Source organism: Streptopelia decaocto (assembly GCF_964273445.1).
Source record: "Streptopelia decaocto genome assembly, chromosome: 7".
NCBI classification, from domain to species: Eukaryota; Metazoa; Chordata; class Aves; order Columbiformes; family Columbidae; genus Streptopelia; species Streptopelia decaocto.
The window spans coordinates 40,290,006-40,313,152 of NC_138661.1; the positions used below are offsets into that span (position 1 = coordinate 40,290,006).

At 42.7% G+C, this 23,147-nt stretch overlaps 1 protein-coding gene across 4 annotated transcripts; it reads right to left on the reverse strand.

The window, feature by feature from the left end:
- Positions 1–1,810: 1,810 nt before the first annotated feature.
- On the reverse strand, positions 1,811–23,068 carry JMJD7 (jumonji domain containing 7). 4 transcript variants are annotated; one of them, XM_082057557.1, is made up of 9 exons: positions 22,986–23,068; positions 22,152–22,305; positions 20,966–21,219; positions 20,101–20,157; positions 19,573–19,668; positions 18,058–18,134; positions 16,813–16,972; positions 14,764–15,359; positions 11,693–11,778 (listed from the first exon to the last, which is right to left on the reverse strand). In XM_082057557.1, the coding sequence occupies exons 1-8, from the start codon at positions 23,050–23,052 to the stop codon at positions 15,271–15,273; spliced, it is 954 nt and encodes a 317-aa protein (XP_081913683.1). In that variant the 5' UTR covers positions 23,053–23,068; the 3' UTR covers positions 11,693–11,778; positions 14,764–15,270. The 4 variants fall into 4 exon arrangements, with proteins under 4 accessions (XP_081913682.1, XP_081913681.1, XP_081913680.1 ...); XM_082057556.1 differs by lacking the exons at positions 14,764–15,359; positions 16,813–16,972; positions 18,058–18,134; ... (3 more) ...; positions 22,152–22,305; positions 22,986–23,068 and adding exons at positions 1,811–1,927; positions 2,157–2,203; positions 9,646–10,272; positions 13,065–13,564 and having other exon boundaries at positions 11,576–11,778; XM_082057555.1 differs by lacking the exons at positions 14,764–15,359; positions 16,813–16,972; positions 18,058–18,134; ... (3 more) ...; positions 22,152–22,305; positions 22,986–23,068 and adding exons at positions 1,869–1,927; positions 2,122–2,203; positions 9,646–10,272; positions 13,065–13,564 and having other exon boundaries at positions 11,576–11,778.
- Positions 23,069–23,147: the final 79 nt, after the last annotated feature.

Genomic DNA, 23,147 nt, shown 5'->3' on the forward strand with positions numbered 1-23,147 from the left:
TATTCATACCTTTGCTAAAGGAAGTCATAGGTTCCTATAGCTGGTCTTCTGACTGTGGGTATAATGCCATTGAAAAGCATAAAGAAATGTGGTTAACAACTCTTGAACCAGACTTTCTGTTTCAGGCAAATGCACTTCGTGCTGGGGAAAGAGTATTTGAATATGTCATTTCTTAGTATCTCAAAAAATTGGAAAGGGCTCCCAAGGTCATTCCACCCAAACATCTAGTCAAAGCAGGTGTAACTTCCAAAGTTAGATGTCCTGGTTTCAGCTAGGATAGACTTAATTTTCTTTCTTGTAGCTGGTGTAGTGCTGTGTTTTGGATTAGGTATGAGATGAATGCTGATAATACACTGGCATTTTGGTTGTTGCTGGGTAGTCAAGGACTTTTTCAGCTTCCCATGCTCCACCAGGTACACGAGAAGCTGGGAAGGAGCAAAGCCAGGACAGTTGACTCAAGCCACCCAAAGGGCTGCTCCTTGTGATGTCATGCTCGGTATAGAAACTGGAGTTGGCCGGGGGCAAATACCACTGCTCCGGAATGAATGGGTACTTGGTGTTGTGGGTGCTGAGCAATTGCACTGTGCATTACTTGTATATTTTATTATTAGTAGTAGTATTAGTATTATTATTATTTCCTTTTCCTTTGTTGTCCTATTAAACTGTTCTTATCACAACCCACAAGGTTTTTCCTTTCCTCCCGTTCAGGTCTCTTCCCCATCCCACTTAGGGGGAGTGTAAGCAAGTGGCTGTGTGGTTCTAGATGCTGGCTGGGGTTAAACCATGACATTAGATCATGACACTCTTTTTTTTTTTCAGTAAAAAATGTTCACAGATGGGGATTCCACAGCCTCTTTGGGGACCTCTTCTAGTGCTTAACTGCTCTCACTGTTAAGAATTTCCTTCTCTGTTGTTTCCAAGTTTTCCCAGGTTGTAAACTGTGACCACTATGTGTTGTCCTTGCACTGCACATTTCCTGCTAGTAGAATAGAGCACACTCTGTATCACTTTTTTAGTTCGAATTTTTTTTTTTTTCTTCAATAGTGTCTCAGGTGGTTTCAGTGGCTTAATTAGCTGCACTGTCTCAAGGTCTGACTGTTTTGCCTACCTGGAGCTGCAAGATAATCCACCTCACCAGAACAGCTGTGTTTAGCAGCCACCATGTTCCTAGTATGCAAATTATGGTATAAAAGGTGATGAGGTATTCAGCAGAAATTTCTAGTGTACCTGACCTTTTTTATTGAAAGCCTTGAACACGGTCACAATAATCAGCCACCAATAAACACTCCAGCACAGCCTGTTTCATATGTCTGTTTGTAAGCATGGATCTATAAGCAGGGTTTTAACCTTGATCCTGAACTTACAGGGAAGGGTAGCATGTGATTGCATTCCTTAATTATAATCCATCCTATCTAAAATAGTCAGGAATGTTACAAAGGCTATCAGAATTACTAAAGGCTTCAGATGGCTTTACAGTGTGAACATTTACTACCTCATACTACAAACTGGAATATGAATATTCACTGTAAAGCTGTAGCTAGATAAAGTTTGATGGACACACCACAAAGATTATTTTTTTTAATTGCATCTGCATATATGGTAAGAAAGGACACCATGTAGTTATTCAGACCAACAGTCCCATTGAGAGAAGGATCCTCCCATATGAATTGCCACTTAGAAACTTTTCTTGCAAGATGAAAAAAAAAGCCCTTATCAGCAAATAAGGGTCTTCCAAACATACCTTTCACTGGAGAATAACTTCGTCATGCTCCACTTTCCAACAGACAGTGCACGCTCCACTGGAACATCCCCAAAGCTAAAGCAGCGTTCTCTCTCGCCAGTCCATTGGCAGCAGCCCAGAGCTGCATGCCAGGGATTTAAGGGAGGGTTTACTGAGAGCTGGTGCCCACTTCTAACAATCAGGTCTCTGTCAAGTGAGAAAGATACAAAAAATAATTAATCTTTTCTCCTTTATGCATTGCTGCTTCTATTACTAGTAAGGGGAATGCCCAAAGTGCTGCAGGGCTATAGTGCTGCATGGAAAGACCCATGGCTCGCTCCTGACTTTTAAATGCTACATGATCTCTGTACAGTTTGGCAGCTCCTAACCCATTTTGATACCTGAAACTGAAAAAGATAATTCCTCTTGTGCACACCTTATCTAGAATTTCCTGCCAAGAATATCAGCATCAAGGATGTCACCCTGCAAATAAGAAAGACACATAGATTAAATCCCTCATGTAATTGATGGGCAATACATGACTGTTTCCGTATTAGAAATAAATGAGAATTTCCCTATACGGTCACAGTCTGACAAGCTTTTTGAGGTTACATTCAAAAAGATGTTAACATTCACTCACGGTGTGTTATGTTCAGGTAAGGAAAAACTCCTTACCCACACAAGAAGCAAATAACCGTGTCTCTTAAGGAAAATCTCTTCTGCTGCTTTGCTCATGTTTGCTTTCTTTGCTAATGACTGCAGGATTACTGCATTTTCTAACCACTCATGATCATGGCATGTGAGTAGGCTTTGAAGAACAATGGGAAACATGGCTGACATGGTTGAAGCAAATGACAAACATATTTCATCTATTTGCAGATTTAAATCTAGTATTAGCAGTATTTGGTCAGTAGTACAAAGGATCAGTATGGCAGATCAGTATTCACATGGTAATCACTGCCTGGCAGGAATTGCTGACTGGTCAGGAGGCCAAATGCACTGAGTCCAGCTCATACAGTCATTCTCAAATTCTGCACAGTGTCAAGGTGTGGCTTCTAAACCACTGTTTAATGCTTGATTTTTTAGACTCAGCTTAATCAATGTATGTATTTATCAACGTAACATCAACCTAATCTGTGTAGGAGAACCTCACAAAGAATCGGACCAGATTGAAAGATCTGGCCATTCATCTCACTTTGAGCCAAGTTGCATCACTTACATATATCACTATGAACAAATCGTACTGTCACCTACGTACTTCTCTCATATCACACAGGGAGGTAACCTCCAAACCACAGCTATGTCCCATTTTGCAAGTTCTACCACCAGAAACTGAAAGTTGAGCATGCTGCATTTGAACAAGAATGTTCTAGAGATGCCTGTGTTCTGCCAGTGTGATGCTAATGGTTCCTACCCAGTTGTAACAGTCAGTCTGTGTAGCCAACACTTGGCTCTGTACCCAGTTTTGGCTGTTCTGTGAGCTACCAGCTCCCTTACACACAAATACGGTCAAATCAGCTGATTGTTGCAGACATTACTTTTCACCATGCACAACCAAAGCAGTGTCAGGTGCATCCCTTTTGGTAACAGCAAACTCAACTCAAAATTACAATAACGACATGGAAACAAGAGGCACCTCCAGGATCCCTTGGTAAAATTCTAAAAAACTAAACACTAAACTAGACCAAAACTAACAAAAATTACTTCAAGAAAACAATTAGCCCAGTCTGGATGACCCATCTGAATGGCCTATCACTCTCCTAATCTCACTTTTTGCTACTTGAGGTGCCACACATGGTGCACCTTTACATTTCTGTTCATCACATACAAAACACACTGAATACAATCATTAGCTACTGTAAATATACTGCAGCATGTATCATTCTCAGTGCTAGTAGCAGAGCATCCCCTGTAGTTTTCCAGCACTTAGACTAGCAGAAGTGTTTCATCGTACCAAATCTACCACTGCAAAGTTCTCCTTCGGACCAGCCTAAAGGTAGCTTGCCAGAAACAAGATCAGTTTGAGGTCATTTATCAACAAGACAACATGATAACATCTGGTCTTCACCAGTTAAATCATCACAATTTCACAGTTCCTCATTTCCAGTGCTATCGTGTGGTCTTCTGGCTTTGGCTTTACATATGTTTTCAAGTGCTCCCCTTCACTAGCAGATCATGCAAGGTGTTGGGGTGACCTGGAACTGGAATGGACTGGGTCATGGCCAATGGGACAGGTGTAAGGCTGTGCAAAAGGTAGAAAAAAAGAGAAACCAGACATTATGCCCTCAGGTGAGGGTACAGATGGCCATAGGAAGAACAAGGCTCCTAGGAGGCATGAAAAGTGCAGAACTGCCCATGCACATTTCTGATCTAAATGGAGCCTAGAAGGTCTCAGCTTTACAGGGAGTGATATGGAGACTGATAGGGAAGTAGTAAGTACTGGGCTGTTCCTGCAACTGCATGTGATATTTCTACTGAAAAGTACAGACCACTGACCTCTTGCCCTTCCACTGTGACAGCAGCGATGTTGTCAGGTATCAAAGTAGTCTCACTGCAGCAAAAAAGACAAATATCTCTGATATGAAATGACTGAAAGGTGGGAGGATGGCTGAAGCCAAAGCACTGTTCAGCCAATGCCTAGGGTAGAAAAATTAATCCATTCCAAGTTAGCACTTGACGTTTGAGAACATCAGACTGACACTACCCAGGGATGGACTCCTGCAGCCAGCACAGGCTCATTGATTCAAAACTGTCTTCTTCCGTCCATTGCATATTAAAATTATAGCAGTGCATTTGAACTTCCTCTTCTAATTGAAGGCAGGGACATGCACATGCTCTGTTCTATGCAGGACACCTCCCTTGAACCGTTTACTCAGCTTCTCTCTGATACTCATATTTCACTATTTTCTCTCCACTATCAAATACCTTAGTCTTTCAGGACCAGATCCATTGTAAACAGGGGCAGCAAACAATGAGCCACCAAGCATTTGCTTCACTGTGTACAGAAACAGATCAAAGTTTAGATCAGCTGGATTAGTTATTACAAATTTAACTAAAAACTCTGCTAGTTACTCAATTATCTTTGTTAGAGAAGTGGCTAAAGGCCACACTGACCCTGAAAGACACAGTATTGCTCACCCCAGCTTCTCTTGATAACCCCAGGCACATTTCTGCTGCTTACTTCTCTGATCCAGCTGACCATCTTAATCTTCTTTTGTGTTTTTGTTTCTCCACAGGATTACCCCTCAGTTAGATCAACAATCAGGAAAAAGGCTTGACTGTTACTTTGGGCAGCAAGGTATTCTCAGAACAGTTGAACTGGAGCATAAAACCACATCTTTCACCAAAGTGACCTCAATGTAGACATAAATTTACGGTCTAAACACAAGATGTTGAATGTTCAGTGGCTTGGGTCACTGTAAAGATATGAGCCTAAATTAATAGAATGTAATTAATTTCATTATTTTTCTCTAAATGCTACCTAAAGTCAGGGCCCAGGTATTTTTAGGTTCCATGTAAATTTTGCAAGGAACATTTTTTAAGACTCTGAAAAACAGTGAGTTTTAGCATTTCTATTTTCTGTCCTGGACAACGATGAATGGCAGCGATATTTTGCAGTAAATGCAGCAAGGAGCATTAGTTCATCAGAAACAACAATTTCCCTTCTAGCCAAACTTCAAACAAAGTATCTCTTTCTCTGCACTTAATACTACATTTGGTTCAGATTCCATTTCTGAATGACATGTATGGAGCACTAAAGAGCGCAGAACAGCGATTTTTTTTCTGGAATGGTAGAATGATACATTTCTTAGCAAAACACTAACATAGCAAAAAATTTTACATTTTTTATTTTGTCATTAAATGTTGGTCTTATCCCACAGCTTGATAACAAATAGTCTGGTAAGTTTTGAATTAAAAAAAAAAAAGTCCCTGATCATCTTTGGACTTCTAAATACACACAGGAAACAGAAACAGGGAATGTAGAAAGGTCATTTCTAAATTATACCGCACAATGCATATTCTCATCTTCCACTTCATTCCTTTATTCCTGCAGCCGTGAAACAACCGTGCTTGCAGAAGCCATCCTGAGACACTGCTTCTCCTGGGTAAGAAGGTCCTAGTGCTACAGGAGCACATTTGCACTGCAATTTCCTTGCAGTCCCTAGGAAAATTCCATGTACTCACTGCTTCTGCAGAGGCACGATGTTCGATCTATAGCGACTTTCTCAAAGATGTTTCACCTCTTCTGTACCTGTGGTTCACTTTTCACCAATAAAGGCATTTTGACTACTTTTATTTTGCATATTCCTCCAGGTTCTACTGTAGGTGTATCAAAATGCTTCAGGATCAGCTTTAGCTTATGTTCAATTAAATACCTGATGGGACCTGGTTCTTTTAGATGTTCTGTAAAGAACATCAAGAACTTCTTTCTTCCTCAGCTCTATACAGCCTAACAACACATATGGCAAAATTTGGGGAAATAACCCCGTAAGTTTTTTCAAAAAGCCTTGAGAAGTGCAGAGGACACTGCTCCCTGCAGTGTCCCAATGTTTCCAAACTGTTTGGAGTCCCTGGAGCTTTTCCTGTAGGGTTACTGAGTAGACAGGACGGCAGGATGGAGCTATGTAAAGAAAATCATCATCTGCATTGTGATACAGAAGGCCCAAATGAAAAGGATAAGCTGTGACCAAAGGCCACAGTGAGCCTGCTTAAGGGACATCTAATTTAAAATAAAAAAACTAATATGCTTCATAGAACTTGGATCATATTCACCAGATTATCTTAGATGCATGGGGTCTCGGCAGTTAAGCTAACGTAGAGTTTAGCAATGCTGCACTCAAGGACATGCTTTTTCACCCATTTTTTGGGGGGGTTAATCTCCTTTCTATGTAGATGGACCACAAGTTGAACCAGAGCAAAGAAGGAAAGTTTTAAGAATGCACACTGGCAAATCAGCAATCTCGATTGCTGTATGATTCCAAATTAGCAAGGGAAACCATCCTGCCTCAAAAGAGCACTGCAAGACGTACTGTTCCCTTATAATAAATTGTTCATAGCAGCTTACATGTGGGGATATTTCTTCTCAGTTTCCCAAGACTTGCCACAAGCTTTTCTCATTCTCATAATAGACATGTAGTGCAAAGTGCTAAACAAAGGGATGAGTGATGTAAGCATCAAACAGATTTTTCAGTTCAAGCTAGTTCTTTGATGCTCTATTTTATCTGAAGCACTTTTCAATTACAAGCAGATTACAAGAACAGCTTTCTCCATTCAACTTTTATTAGTTTTATCAGTCGTGCTTGGCGTAGGCTCTTTTGCAGCTAAAGATCAATTACCTTTAATTAAATAATAACTCTCACGTTGTTCTTGAATAACGTTGTCTGTAAGCCTGGAGAAATTATATAAAAAACCTTAACTCTACAGTCTGCAATTAGTAGAATTTCAGTCACTAACTTGGAAAGAAAAAGTCATCTTAGCCCAATTTGTCTAAATCACCTCTTCAACAGAAGAAATATTAAATAGTGAAAGTCTTCAGCAAAACACTGAAGAACATGCTCAAGAACAGGCATATGCATTTTATTGAAGTTAGGCCATTTGCAATTATTTTATATTAGTCTTCCTTCAGTTTCCAGTTTCTATTTCCCAAAGACATGCTTCAAACTTGAGTTTAACTTTAAAAGGCCAGCTGATTTACGAAGAATTCCCAGTGCAACTGGGTTGGCTGGCATATTTTCCTGTTGGTATGTGGCACAGAGCTGTCCAGCTAAATCAGCTTTTTCAGTCTTTCTTGCCTGTTGCCATCCAAGTGAGAAACAAAAGGCTTTTAACTTGGTGGCAAAGCTTTCATTCCAGAGCAACAAAACAAAGAGGTCCTATGTGCTATGGAGTCACCCATCAGCTCCCTTCATCCTCTAGTTTCAACACACTGTTTTCCTTGAACCCGACTGCTGAATGTGACAGTGTAACAGACTGTATGAAAGCATCACTGACCACACTGAAGTATTTTTACTTTTAATGATAGTTTGCTAAAGAAAATTTATTTTCTCAGAAGCTCACAATTTTGTAATTCAAAGCATAGATCTGTAAACTGCCCATTGAAGGCTGAGAATGTTTTTCTTCCCCTCAGAAAGGACTAAAATAGACGTGAGTTAGTCCACAGGCTGGAGAACACCACAGTGTACTGCATCAGCCTCACTGTTTTCAGTAAAAACAGAAGAACAAAATCACTTGTATCATAGTCTTGCGCCCTGAGTCTGAGGCAAATGTGGATGGACAACCCAGGGTTTTTTTGACTGCTCCAATAAAATGGAAAAAATTAGGGAAAAGAAAATGTCCCTTATTCAGACTGAACTGCTTAAATATGTTTGACTTCCCTTGCTGCTACATGTTGCTCTTCTGCCAGGTCCTGTTCACTCACTAAGCATTTGGAAGAACCACAGTCCATGCAGGACACAGATACTCAAGGGAAAAACAGAAATGAAGAAGAGGTAATAGCAGAAAATTTGATCGATGATGAGTACAGGTGAGAAGGAGCAAGACCTCCCCACTCTAATTGCCCACACCTTGAGCTAAGTGGTACCCATCGACCATTCTGAGGAAGGCTGGGGTGGGAAAATCAGAAGTAACTGAAGGGGCACACTCTGCACTGGATGTATTGCATGAGAATCTGCAGCCTTTGGAGGCCCAACATGCTCATTTTGCATAGCCATTGCTCCCTGAAGCAAGAAAACTGAGGGCACAGTTGTGGCCTCAGCAGGATCCAGGCTCTTGCAGGGCTCATGTCTCAGCAGAAACTGGAAACCAGGTACTACTGCTCTCCCAAAGGCAAGGGTTTGCTGCCTCAGCAAATGCAGAGAACCCCAGCTCCTGCTGGCTTCCACGGTCAGAATGGGAGCCTTGACTGCTCCAGGAAGCATAATTTGCTCAGTTGATGCCATTTGATATCTAGAAAACGCCAGCAAGCAGCTGTATGCCACTATCCCACTAATGCATGAAGTAGGTCACAGTCTCCTCAGAATTCAGCAGCAGCAGCAGCAGCTTTATTCTTCCTCCTCAATAGGAGGATAAACTGATTTTCAACATTCAAAAGCAAGTATGTAACACATCTGTAGCACCCCCACCTTGAGCACTGCAAATTCCACCACCACTCTAACCAGTAGGAGGTCAGGACTCCTGTATAGAAACCCTTCAGCCAGGATTGCTGCCTATGTATGAATAGGCATAAAGACAGTTGAAGGCTCCATTCAGATAATTTCAAGTAAACTGTGCCTACACACATACACATTGTATTTATTGAGCAGTGCAGTGAAAACTTTACCATGATGTGGAACTTATCTGAAGTCCACAGGAGATACAACCAGTGTAACCTGGTAAGATTAATGTCTTCTGTTTTTTGAGGTACCAGAAAAAAAAATGTTATCACTGCACTTCAGAATAAGTCAGAAGAGTGCCTCTTTACTTAGTTGAGATCAGGACTGCCACAACCTTTTTACTAAGAAATGTGAAAAAATGAAATAGCAAGAGGAAAGGAAAGTGTACAGATGTGCTGTCCCAACAAATGGCTGTTCACGTCTAGGTTAGTTAAAGGTGCAAGACTAAACAGTTCTATAGAAAATTCCTCCTGTGTGAGTATTCCCTGGCACCAAAGGAGATGGCTGGAGACTGAGGGCAAAGATAGCTTAGTACAAATGCAACCTGCATGACAGGATGCTGGGTTTTTCTCAGATGACTACAACACACAGGCGGATCAGATGGTGCCAACCTACAACACAGCAGAGGCCACCACTCAACTAAAATCCAACTAACAAATGGGAAATTATCTGGGAAATGAAAATAAACAACTATGCAACAATGACGTTCGGAGAAAGGCTGGCCAGGAAATTTTCCATGGGTTTCCAAGATTCAGTGAGAGCTGAAATACCAACCCTGGTCAGCATCTTTGACACCTCCCACTACAACTTGCTCTTAGGGATGTCTGAGTCCACCAAGTGTTGCCAGAAAAAGGTCTGTATCCTGCGCCATGAATCTTCTTGGGCTTTGGCATGCTCCCGCCATTGCCCTCCCCAACACATAACTATTCCAAACACTTTGTGGATCGAAGCCTGGCACAGAGGCAAGTATGGTGGCTCCAAGAGGTGCCCTGCTCCGGAATAGGAGCAAAACTCCACTTCCAGTCCATGCTGCTGAAGGCGGTGGACGGCATCCCGGCAATAGAGGTCACTTTTCCAGTTCGTGTCATCCTCTCCGGACAGGAAGAGGAGCTTGGCCGTGGACCTCTCCATGGGAATGCGACAATCCCAAGTCGCTGGGTCCCTGTGATCATCTAGGACATCTGAAAAATTTACTAGGCCAGACTCATTGATCTTCATCCTCCCCAAATCATATGGGTGGGGAGGAATAGTGAAGCCATTCCCCTGCAAGGGAATGAAAGAATTAAAACCACTTCCAGATATGCTGACAGCTGCCTTGATGCCAGGTAGGAATGTAGCCATGGAAAGGGCTAGATCAGCTCCTTTAGACAAGCCCAAAACGCCAATGCCAGTATCTTTCACCTGAAACACAATTATGAAACAACCATTATCAACTCCTCTTTTCCTGCGCTGAAACGTCTCCAGTTCTGCTTCCCCACTCCTGAGCCAACTAAGACAGCCCATATTTTACCCCTTATCTCTCTCTGTTCAGGTTATATCACTCCCATATCTATCCCTCTGCTGAGCCTCCACATGAGTGACTATGAATTCCACAGCTCCTCAACATTTCTCCTCCTGTAACACTTTTTCCTCCTGGTGATCTCTGCAGACAAAGCCTCTTTGCTCCCTCCACATCCTGGCTAGACACTTGCTCTCAGTATTGTATCTTTTACTGCTCCTGCCTCCAAACCCCCTCAATCTTCTCTCCTCAGGTCCCCTTTGGAAAACTACTTTTTCATGGGTTTACTTGCATTGATTTTCTTTTATGCCTTTTTTTTTTATACTCTCCTACAGCTGACCTGTTCTCTTCTGTTCTGTCTTGCAACACATAAGGTTCATTACACCTGAGGTTGAGTAAGCCAAACAACTATTTAAATCAACTTATTTATAGTGAAGTCTCTTCACACCAAATTCACTTTAGTAATGTGTGTCCTGTAAGATGCTCTGGAAGTTTCAGAGATCCATAAGGAACAAGATAAACAAACAAGGCTGAATTCTGCTCTCACGCTGGCTACATTCCTGGTGTCCATGTGTTAGAAAGTAACTATGTGAAATGAATACCACATTAAGTAGCATTCCATTCAAAGATTAAATGCTACTTAACTTCTCTCAGTCTCTTTTGGTTTAAATATGATGATATATAGCTATAAAGCGTCCTTCTCATCCCACATACTTGTCCAAATACAGCCCCAGCTTCTTAAGACATGGTGCAGTCTCCAGTGATACAACTGTAAGAGATTCTGTTGTTAAAGTGTTTTATTACTGTCAGAATCAAAAGCCTGTAACATTTCAGAAATAGTTGAAAAATTAAATGTATTTTTTGCCCTTCCAAAATCTTGAAAGATGCAAAAGTAGGGGAAAAAAATTAAGGAGGTTTGTGCGTCTAGTCCAAGAACTGCTTTGATTTAATCTCACACAAACACTGGTTTGCACAACATTCTATGGACTGTGATAAGATGCTGTACAAAAACAGCTATCCAACTACTTGCAAAATTAGACTTGAGGCACATACTTTTACATCTCTCAGATCATGCTGTCTTTCAGAGCAATGCCCTCTTCTTCTAACATTTCAGAAACTTAGTTGCATTCAGTGACATAGTGCCCTTCACATTAGAAAACTGGAAAATAGTTTCCAACATGATAAGCACCATAATTCATCTCTTACCTGTGGCTGCTTCTGCAAAAAGTTTACAGCTTCCTCAAAATAGGCCAGTTCAAGAATCTCTGGCACAGCAGGTAGATCTTCAAAGGCCATGTAAGCAAGAGCCAGAGTCACAAAGCCTCTGCTAGCCAGAAGACTTGCTCTGTATTCAACAAGACCTCCTCCAGATCCATACAAATCGATAAGTCCAGGAAATGGACCAGGTCCTGCAATGAAAAGTGTATATAATATATATATATATACACACTCAAAGAGAAAAGCTTCTATCATTGTCCTTTCAGTAGTGCCCCCTCAGCACACATCAGCACTGTAGATATCAAAAGGAAATTATCCTCTGAAGCTTTCCATGGAGATTCTCAGTTCTCAGGAACACATCCAATCACTGTAAGGACACCAATTTGGATACATGTCTCTCTTAGGAACTTACTATAGGAAGTTCCTATGTTGGGCATCCTTCTCCTACCATACTTTTCAGCTGAAATTGGCCTAGATGTTATCAGGCCTTTGGGGACTGATGAACAAACAGTAGTGCCACATGAGCTGCGTTTCTTCAGGAACTGTGCTAGCAGGTTTTTCAGGGAGGGAATACCTGAGTTATGAAATGCACCCACAAATACCAGCACTGACCATCGCCAATTCAGGCTTCTAGGACCTTTCTTTCCTGCTGCTGATCTGCCAATTCTTACAGCCAGACTTGCCTTACATGATCTGGTGTCACAGCAGCTGCAAGAGAGGTTTTATTCATTACAGAGCAAGATATTCATGTTTAAGTCCTCCTCAAGGAACATAAACAGTTCAGGGTTAAGAGCAGCTTTACACAGGATCCAATATTGGCACTGTCTCTGTATGGAGCTGTGGAATATGACAACTGTTTAATTAAAGAGCTTGTTTTCCCATTTGTCTTCATCTTCCTAGGTATCCCATGCAGTCAGGCTGCTCAACCAGGTACAGACTTCTTTCTTTGGCTTTTACTTAGGCAAAGAGAGAGACAGGAAAACAAGTCCAGAGCCTGCAGGAAGATCCATGGCAGCTGCTGCAGCACCCTGGGCTGGCTGCAGCCTGAGCCCAGTGGTCCCACCATATCTTGTCATTCCTTGCTCCACAGCCCAAGCTGTCATGCCTCACAGCTCTGTCAAAGCCCGGGGGCCTCTTTGTCCTGTCAGCTAAATTAAAGAGCTAAGAAATATGTACACTTTTGCCCAGAGTTCTCATTGCAGGGGAGGTCCTGATGTCCCTCGGCTAGAGCAAACAGAACAGACGTTGTGTTACCCCTGCGGCCCTCCCAGCACACCCCGCCTCAGCACTCCACCAGCCAGGGCAGTGCCAGCTGCTCCCTGCTCTGCTGTGAGGATCCAAGCAGCCGGACCAAGCACAGGCTGAGGGAATCATTAGCTGAGGTTTTGCTCTGGTTTCCCAAGCACATCCAGTGGCCACAGGGCACAATACGTGGTATAAGCCACATCCAGAAAACCAGAATGGAATTAAAACTCACCAGGAGGGAGGAAGAGGGTTGCTTTCAGACGACCTTCTCTGACCAAAATCCTCTTCACCCCCTCTCCTAAAAACCATCGCTCATTGGTACATTTTCCCAGCAACTGGCTCATGTCCCCGTGGCCCTCATACACTTCCAAGTCCACACAGAAAGGGGTCAGGACATTCCTCTTTGCCAGTCGCTTGTAGGGCGCTTTAGACTGCAGGGACCACAGCAGCCCCATGGGCTCCACTCCCGAATAGCTGCCCCCCAGCGCAGGGGAGCAGCTGAGGTCCAGCTCTCCGCTGCTCCCAGCTCGGTAGCGAGCATGGGCTTGGAAGAGCTCGCCACTCTCGTCCAGGAGGCTGGCTCGGAGGGTGACTGCCTGCTGTGGCTGGAGTCCCTCCACGCATATCTGCACGGGGTCGTCGAACAGGCAGCGGGAGAAAGGCAGGACCGACACCTGCACCACCATCCCGGCTCTGCTGGCGGGAGAGGAGTCGCCCTTTCTTGTGGCGAGACGTGGGCTGCGTGACACGGGATCGTCAGGAACCTGTCGCTTCTCAGGGTTCAAATCCCTGTTTGAAGTCCAGGAGGAACCATCGTGACTGCTTCCTCCAGCCGGCCAGTGCTGCTGGGAGATGTAGTTCCAAGCACAGCTCCCCCTGGGCACTCGGCTCGGGGCTGGTGCAGAACACTGTCCGCTTGCACAGACACAAGCTGTCGTGTGTTCCTGGTGTGTTATCTTACATTTGATTATAGAGACAGACTAAATTAAAAATCCCAAGATGACAAAAAGAGACAGTCAAATTGCCTTTCCCCCAACTGTGGGCAAGTCTGGATTCTACTGCAGAACCGGCTTGGTTGGCAAGGCTTGGCACAAGGAACACAAACTGGAAAGCCTGGAGTAACCTGACATCTTAATCTGGCCTTGAAACAAAGCCTGCCCTTAATCCCTCTTGAGTTTTCAGCAATTTTTGGTAAAGCACCACAAAGTAAAATTATGCTTTATGCTTTAACTGTGTTTTTTTAAAAAACAAAATAAACAGACAAAGTAAAAGAATGATTATATTTTTTTTTCACAATAACCACACTCATCTAAAGGGGGTCTGCATTTTCATAATACATGGAAAATAAATTTCCCTCCAGTCCATCCCACTGATGTTTCTAAGGAACTGTCTGAAGATTTGACAATAAATACCAACTTTTGGTTTTCATAAACAACAATGCTACGTTTTTACAATGACTCTGTGTTTAATAGCCTTCTAGTCCTACTCTGCAGGTCGCAGACATGTGAGTAGTCTCATTCTATTCTGTGGAAATGCAAATGGGAACTAAGGCTGCAGAAACTGGCTACATTTTCACACAGATCATCTGATAGTACCTTAGGCAACAAACAATGGCAAAGGAACGCAACAGCCAATGAGCCTACAAGCTGCAGAATCACTTGTCATGCCACAAGACCACAGGTGAAGTGCAGATTGACTCTACATCTGGCAAAGCAACTCAAAAATCACCACTCAGGATGTAAGAGAATGCAGCTACATTTAAATACAATGGTGGAAAGAAATAGAAAACAGCAAGAAAAACATGTAGCTTAACAAGGAAAATAGTCAGCATTGACTTTTGCTTGTCTGCTTAATGTCCTTCACCCATCACATCATTTGGAAAAAAAAAAAAAAGGTAATAAATTAGGACAGAAATAAGCTTTTAAACTGACCTTTTATTGCAGAAGTTGTAATTTCTCACCATCAAAACACCACAGCCACTGAACTTAGTGAATTACAACTGAACAGGACTTTTGCCTTAAGCAGAGTACACGTGTTAGACCGATGCAGCCTGATGCACAAGTGTGTGGCAGAGCAGGTTGTTCCTTGTCTGCTTGCTTTGTTACAAAAGCAATCTGTAGATCTGAACAAACACAGCTTCTGTTTCAGGATTCCCAAAACCTGGACTGCCTCTCTTCAAATTTTGTTTTGCTCACTGTCACTGAGGCAAGGTCTAAAAATGTTGTTATCAAACCTTGTACTTACAAGCCAAAAAAACTGGCCAATTGATCTGAACTCTGAAATCAAGCAAAATTGCCATGATCTGTTTGATAGGTGTTGTTGAGGATAATTTAATGTTCAGTTCTTTTCACGTGAATCATGTTTGTACTCCAGCTGCAGATGATGATGATTGTATCACATCAGAGACAGGGATCACAAGCTTGAGTCTTCCACTTCTGCTATGACACTTCCACGGCTTTTGTGAGGCAATCTAGTAGTTGATAATAGCTGTACTTAAGGTCATATTCCATGTCATACCAATAATTTACTGAGGAGACAAGAAAAAGTGAAAACATTTCTAAGGCTAGAATGCAATGATTCACAAACGTGTTCATACACTGTTTTACACAGTTCAGCTTTTCCTTATTACTGACTGAAATTTGAAAGGAGCAAATCTTTGACTACAGCCAAAAATAATGTAAGCAAACATTAGAGCTCTTTAATAGTGCTGTCAATGCAATTGTCTTAACACAAACCACTTCCTCTTCAGACTCTACCCTGGGGTTTCCTTGAAGCAGGAGCTGGCAAAATATTTAGGAACAGAAAATGTATGCTTCTGTTTAGACCAAAAATACCAAATACACTGCAAAGTTTAATATCTGGATAGGAACTTCTCTTCCTGTGAGTGTGTAGGGGATGACAATTTCACCACTACTACACAATGGTCAGTGCTTTAATTCTGCTTCTCGTTTTCATTTTGGCAGACATCTCCTAAAAAAATAAGCCAAGCAGTATAATATTGTAACAATGGTCCTTGGAGGAAGATCTACTCTAGCTTCAGACTTTCATTAGAATTGACTCAGAGAATACTGATTTTTCAAGTGTATACAGACTGTAGTGCAGTTAATAGACCAAAGGCCAAATAAACTCATGAACTCTTCCATATTTCTGCTAAAGAAAGTGGCCACGGGCTTGCAACTGGAAACAACTCTACTTTTTTCTGAAAAATCTTTAAGGAGTGATGCAGCATTACTGACAAAAGAGAATCAGAAATGCTGCTTTACTGTTAGCTTGTCTTTTTATCACAATATCGCAAATACTGGGAAAAAAAAAGGGCTAGCAATATTTGCCAATATTTGCAGTGTTACACGAATACTAATGTTACATTGTTCAAAATACTGTATTTACTCTTCCTGGGCAGGCAGGATTATTCCATGTAAAGGACAGCAAAAAACTCTTTTTCAAACCGTGCAAAACTTACAGGATATAATAACACTTTGCATCACCCCCACCCCTCCACCTGTCCAAATGAGCAATGCTTGAAATTCTGGAACTCTCTTCGGGAAGGAAAAAGCAAGATAGATTATGATAATTCCTACAAAGAGAAACATTAAAAGACTTTTGATAACCTGACGTGGTAACAGCACACACCACATGCAGTTTCTTTGTGAAAATATATAGATTACCAACTTGCAGTTAACAGGCTAGGCAGACAAACTTAGATCCATGTTACAAACAGAAACTGGATCATGATCACCGAATCAGCTATCCTTCTCCACACTTGACAACTAGAAAGCCTTTTTCTTCTGCTGTATTCCTAGTGCTTGTCAACAATGCTCTGAAGTACAAACAAAAAATTGCCAGGAGGTAGCCCCACGGCATCTGTCAAGATTGCTATTTCCTCCTGAGGGAAGGCAGATGAACCAGTTATGCTCTGCTGTGGGATTTCCAGCTGCACACCCACCACAGTTCACAAACATACCTGGCATCAAAAACATTACCTGCTATACAGCCATGTGACTGCTGAACATGATGGAACCAGAGAGAAGGCAGGTATAACATCTCACCAGCTTTCACTGTACACTGCAAAGCTTTTGCCTGAGCGTACAGTGGATACTGTTCCAGATTTGGGTTCAACGGGTCCAGGGGGATCCATGGCACCTAAAAGCAAGAGAACATGACCCTGGTAAAAAAAATCCAGCAACCTTCCACAAAAACAAATTATAACCAAACTTACTAGGTTACAAAACATGTATTTTGCCTAGTAAAACATGTACAGCTACAGAGCTTTCCACGTTCAACCGGTAATAGGTCAAGGATGCAAAAATTTCCCTCCTTCAGTGAAGCATTTCTAATTAGGAAAAAGGTGCTAAATGTCAGCCATCAAATTTCAGTCTTGTGCCACACTTTCAAAACACCTCCAGCCCCTTAAGTCACTTGTTCCTCCTGCATTCAGTACTTGAGTATATTCTCTGCATCAGTTTTTTAGAAATTCTTATCTTCCTCTAAAGCTCGCTGGTCTAATTTTATTCCCAGCAGCTAAACCCCCCATTCCTGTTGGGGTCTCTTGCCTGCATTCATTTCTTACATGTCCTACAGACTAATAAACCTCAACACTCCACCTTACTGCACTACAGGAATGCTCCCGTGAGATTCCATAAGCACCCCTCTGGAAACAGAGAAAAAGCCCCAGCTCAAGTTCAGCTGTAGTGTTAGTCACACATTGCAGAGGCAAAAGGAGAGAGATTAGATACAAAAGGCCGCCAAGTTTTTGTAAAGTGCCTCCAGATCTATACATTTTAATCAAATATATCTTACTACTACTAGGAAAACACCATTTATTCATTGAGACAGATGTGTTCTATTACACTGGGTGATACTGCTGTAGACCAAAATCCAGCCCTGACTACAGGGCCAAAAGAAAGTGAATGCAGATAAGTCTATTTCGATCTTAATGAAATCAATTCCTTTATCGTTGATCCATTTACCAGTCTTTTACTTGATCTATTTACGTTCAGTGCATGGAAGACAGTTTATTATATCAATGGTTTTAGGTATGCACTAACAATCTTTTCTGGAAGCTGGGTATCCTTTGTGAATAGTAAAATACAAGTGAAATATCTGGGCATTCTCTTTCCAGTAACGAAGGATTTTTAAGTATCAATCAATATGCTCAGTTTGAAGGCTTAGCAGCACTCAAAACTATTTTTACTGTATTGATTGTGTTCTTGATATATACTTTTTACCTTATCTGCACTCTTCTCATCCACAATTTCAAATGAGCCATCTTCTGATACATGGTAGGTTGCTGGCTGATAGAGCTCTGGAACCAGAGAAAAAATTAAATAACACCACTCAGAGAAACTAACAGCAGGGTATGTCACACTTTCACTGAGTAAAAGAAAAATTAAGACAAACCCATTTTCAATGTACTGTCGTCACTGTCCTTCCCTTTGTTCATTTCAATTTTTATCCAGTTTCTTTTGTTTTTTTTAGTCAGTCTGAATACAGAACTACATAAGAGTTACTACTGGCTTGTGGTCAGCCTTTCACTTCTAATTTTATCCGACTGGGCTCATCAACTGCTTCAGATACAGCAGGCTGCTTTTCTTTCATTGCCTCACCACATGGGTTTTCTAAGCCCTCCCTTGAGAGAGTTTCTCTCCATTAACCTGATGTTCAAAAATATGCAGTCCTTTTTACTGCACACTATCAAATGTAATTATTATCTCTATTCTGTGCCTTAATAGTAACTTGTTTTACAGCACATGATTCATATGATGTACATGTATTTCATACGTTCACATACATATGACACCACCTCTCCTTTGAGGACAGGCTGAGAGAGTTGGGGTATGTTCAGCCTGGAGAAGAGAAGGCTCCAGGGAGACCTTATTGTGGCCCTTCACTATATAAAGGGGGTTTATAAGAAAGACAGAGAAAAACTTTTTACCAAGGCCTGCAGGGACAGAACAAGGGGCAAACGTTTTAAACTGAGAGAGGATAAATTTAGATTGCATATAAGAATGAAATTTTTAACAATGAGGGTGGTAAGACGCTGGAATAGGTTGCCCAGAGAAGCTGTGGATGCTCCATGACTGGAAGTGTTCAAGGTCAGGCTGGATGGAGCTTTGAGCAACCTGGTCTAGTGAATGGTGGGGGGGATGGACTAGTCCAGGGATGTCAAACTCATTTTTACCAGGTGCCACATCAGCCTTGCAGTTGCCTTCAAAGGGCTGAATGTAATTTTAGGACTGTATAAATATAACTACTCCTACATACATAAAGAAAGATAAAATAGGCAATGCAAAGTAATGCTGCCACAATAATATCTTCTTTTCATTTCTCCAGTTCTTAGAGATTCAGTTAGTAACTTTAATATTTCATTAAATTACAACTTATTTTTCAGCATCATGGCTTTTTTTCCTAGAGAAAAAAATGAGCAGGCAGAATTCAAACATGTTAAACACCAAAGATGACATGTCATGATACTGACAAGATACTTAAGAGTCTAAAGCTGAAGAGACTGCCATGAGTATCAACGAACCTGTTACTTTACAGGACTGGAAAACCTGACCTCAGAATAAAGTTTGTTTTACAAACTACCTGCAGCATGAAACAGAAGATATTTCTGTTTACACTGGAAAGAGTAACACCGCATAAACATAAAAACGCTATCTCTGCTTCCTTTTTCATATCTTCCAATATTTTAGTCTCTCCTCCTTCCAACCTCTGGACATGCTGCACAGTAAATTATGTACCATATGGGATGAAGGGACGGTCACTCGGTGGATGCAGTAGAAAATGCTTCTCTCCAGATATCACACAGTACAAGTTCTCATAATGATCTTTATGCACTGGAGTTGAGGAAAAAGAAAAACAAAAGAAAAAAAGAGATGTGGAGAAAGAGAGAAAATCAGTGTTATTTCCTTCTCTACACCAGAACATACAGTAAACTGAAAGCGTCAGCTTCTCCTCTTATTATCGGGCTGCTTCCTCTTTTTGCAGACAGTAGGAGCGGAAAGTAACAATATAAAGTTGTAGCACATGTATTCAACAAAGCAAATGGCAAGTGTCTTGCCTGACACAATGCCAGTAGATGCACCCAGAGACACAGCAGCAAGACGCTACAGAAGTACAGCAGAAAGAATGCAAAAAAACCCCACATTAAAGTAGAACTGCCTTGTCGGAGAAAACACACAGTTCCACCAAGCCACTAACTCAAAGGAAACCCGTTTAAACCAGTGCTGAAAGCACACAGATGGCTTACAGTGCCATACAATACCTACAAGATGTCACAGCAGCTGATTCCCCGAGCCAGAAATTCACAGCATCAGGTTTCTTCCCTGTATGGTTGGGGAATAGAGAAATGTTGTCAACACAAAAAGAACTTCAAGTATCATGTTTAAAAGCATTTCAAATAATTTTCTGCCAAATTCTGTCCTTTAACTTCCTCCACAACTATGGTAGGCTTCATTGCAAATAGCACTCTGTGAGCAAGAGTAACCTCCTTCTACATTGGAAACCACTGCAGTGCCCACCGAACTTCGTGACATCCACCCTAAAAATCAATGGTTACAACCCTTTGTTTCCACATTCCAAATCCCTAAGACTCAGCTCACACAGAAACCACAGCACATCTACACACAGTTGCAAAATGAAAGTGAGATCACAGTAAATAACTTCCATTGACATTTTAAGGAAAGACATGCTGTGAAATATAAACCAACTGAAACAGAACAGCCTTTAACTAGAAACAAATGTCTGTAATTTTACCGAAGCGGGTGGGGGCTGTGTGTTGTTTCACTCGGTTGTTATGCTGGCTCTGGTAGCAACAGCACAAATCCAAGTAGAAACATGACTCTAAATCAGAGAAAAGTCACTATACAAAAGGAAGTGCTGTATGGCCCTGTCACCACGTTATTTCAGTTGTGATGGTCCCCACACACAACTGACATAGTGATTCTGGAGTAATCCAAACCCAAAACTTGGATTATACTCCTATTAAGTATTTTTCCACTTCTGCTTTCTAAGAGGCTGAAACCAAACCAAGCTGTGGCATCCAGAAACCGAACAAACATTGTCCATGTCCCTAGCATGATTGTTTTAAAGCTCCATACAAAATACTAAACATAGGAGAAACAGAAGGTTTACCAAGCGCCTCACTCATCCATGGTATGTCAGGCTGCACATCACACACTAGTTCAGGGAACTCCTCGGTGAGGTTTGAACACTGCTTCTGCACATAGAATACGTTGGGAGAGGTCACTTTCTTCTCCACAATGTCCAAAAAGTCCATGAAAGGCATTTGGCGCTCCTCTGGCATGACAAAACGGTCCTGAAACACTGCATCTGCATAACCATTTGGTGTTACTGCCACACTCACTACCTTGGAACCTACTACCTCCCTGCAAAATAAATCAAAGGTTTATGGCCAGATCTGCAACTGGCCCATATACTGGACACCAGTTACTTTTAAAACAACATGTTTCCTGGGCAGCAAGCAGAAGAACCTTGGCTTTCCATGGATGGAGGTCTCTTGACTACATTTTCTACTGTTCAGTAAGGACTCTGGCATTTTGCTCTGCTTACTGCCTGTGGTCAAGGCAACTGTAGTATTTTTCACCTCTCTAAATTCTCTTGTGTCTAACAGGTGAGTTCATAAAGGAGCTCCCTTTCCCTCTGTGCAGGCTGAGGACCCTCTTCAGCCTCTTCTTTTCATGAATCGTGGCAGAGCTTGATATCCTTGGGACACCTTATCCCAGCCAAATCTGGGTGGTCGTATGTTCAGAAGTATTCAAGGAGGGATAGAGGGCAGACAGAGACTGACAGACACAAACATAATGAGGCTGAGAGTCCTTATTTCCAGGAATAATTTAATTTTAAACCCATAGATTTTAGGTCTAAGCAGAAATCCCCTCTCAAAAAGAGTGGGGTTTTGTTGTGTTGTTTGTTTGTGGTTTTTGTGTTTTGGTTTGGTTTTTTGTTTGTTGATGTTTTTTTTTTTAAGGTGTACTCAGTCACAAAAGGGTCAGTTCTTACAGCGCTACAGCCCCATGTGAACTGGGAGGCTACCAAGTGGAGCACTGGCCAGAGCACAGTGATCAGACTGCGTTTCATAGCCTGACTCTGTTGGCTGCACAGTCAAAACTCCCGCCCTGCTGCCCGCATCGGAACTGCTCAGGACAATGTGTTTGCAGGAAGAAGCTTAGCAAGACCAAACACCTTTGTACAGAGAAATGTGAGCTAATCTTACGGATAAAAGCAAAGATTATCCAAGAGCGTTTTACTGAAGTTAACCAAAATTAACCACCAGCCTTGCCCCAAAGCTTGTTCATACCTGAGGTACGCTGAGGTCCATTTCTTCAGAGCCGGCCAGTGGCTGATGGCGTTCCGAATGATACAAGGTTTATTTGGACTTACCCACTCTCGATAAAACTCCAGCGGGGACGGAGGCCTATCAAGATAAGGTACGGACTCCGTCCACCCCAGCTCTGTCCAGGCAAACAAAAACAGTTTTACGCAGTGTCCCAAGAGAAGCACCTTCCACAAGCACACTAACTGGCTTCAAACCCCCGACCACAGGCACTCAACTGAAAGCAAGTAGTGGCGCCCTGGCTCCAGAAATCGCTCTGTTAAAACCCAGAGGCTGTCAGGGAGGGTACTGGAGCCAGACAGCTCAGGGCTCACGCTGCTGCTCTCCTGTCGGCCACAGCTGCTGCCACAAGCGGCCACGCCAGAGTCAGCATGGAGGACACACGTTACAGGAGACGCATCTCTGACACAGAGGTGACACCACAGAATTTGGGGAAGCTGGAATGGTGCTTTGCTTATCTATTTTATACATAGGAAAATAAACTACAAGGGCCATTTTCTCGAGTTTCATTTTCTTTTTTGCAGCGGCCTTTCTGCTGCTCCTCCACATTGGAAACACTTGGCTGAAAACAGAGCAGGAGTGCGGGGGCTCCAGTTCAGCCCATGCAGGTGCCATCTGCGGCAGTCGGACACCGAGTTTTCCTTTCCGCAGGGCGGGCTGGGCCCGTGGAGAGCTCCGGGAGGCGGCGGGGCCCGGCCCAGCCCGCAGTGCCCGCCGCTCGCACCCGGCCTCCCGCCCGCTCCCGCCGGGCCGCCCACCGCCCGCCCCGCTCAGCCGCGCCTCCGGCCCGGCGCTCACCGCGGGCCTCCCGCGGGAAGGCGGCCAGGCAGCCCCTGACGGCCCGCAGCGCCGCGCCCTCCGCCATCCTGCGCAGCCCAGCCCGGCCCCGGAGGAGGAGGAGGAGGAGGAGGAGGAGGAGGAGGCGCCGCCGCCCTCCTCCCCCGGCGCGGCCGCCCTTGC

Bases quoted from the DNA above. Each gene is read 5' to 3' on its own strand.
- JMJD7 (XM_082057556.1), bottom strand. From the start codon at position 13,518: ATGGTGGTGCAGGTGTCGGTCCTGCCTTTCTCCCGCTGCCTGTTCGAC. The intron at 11,779-13,064 runs GTGAGTTTTAAT...TTTTCATTGCAG, and splicing joins AACCCTCTTCCTCCCTCCTG to GACCTGGTCCATTTCCTGGA. The intron at 10,273-11,575 runs GTAAGAGATGAA...ATTGTGTTTCAG, and splicing joins TTTTGCAGAAGCAGCCACAG to GTGAAAGATACTGGCATTGG.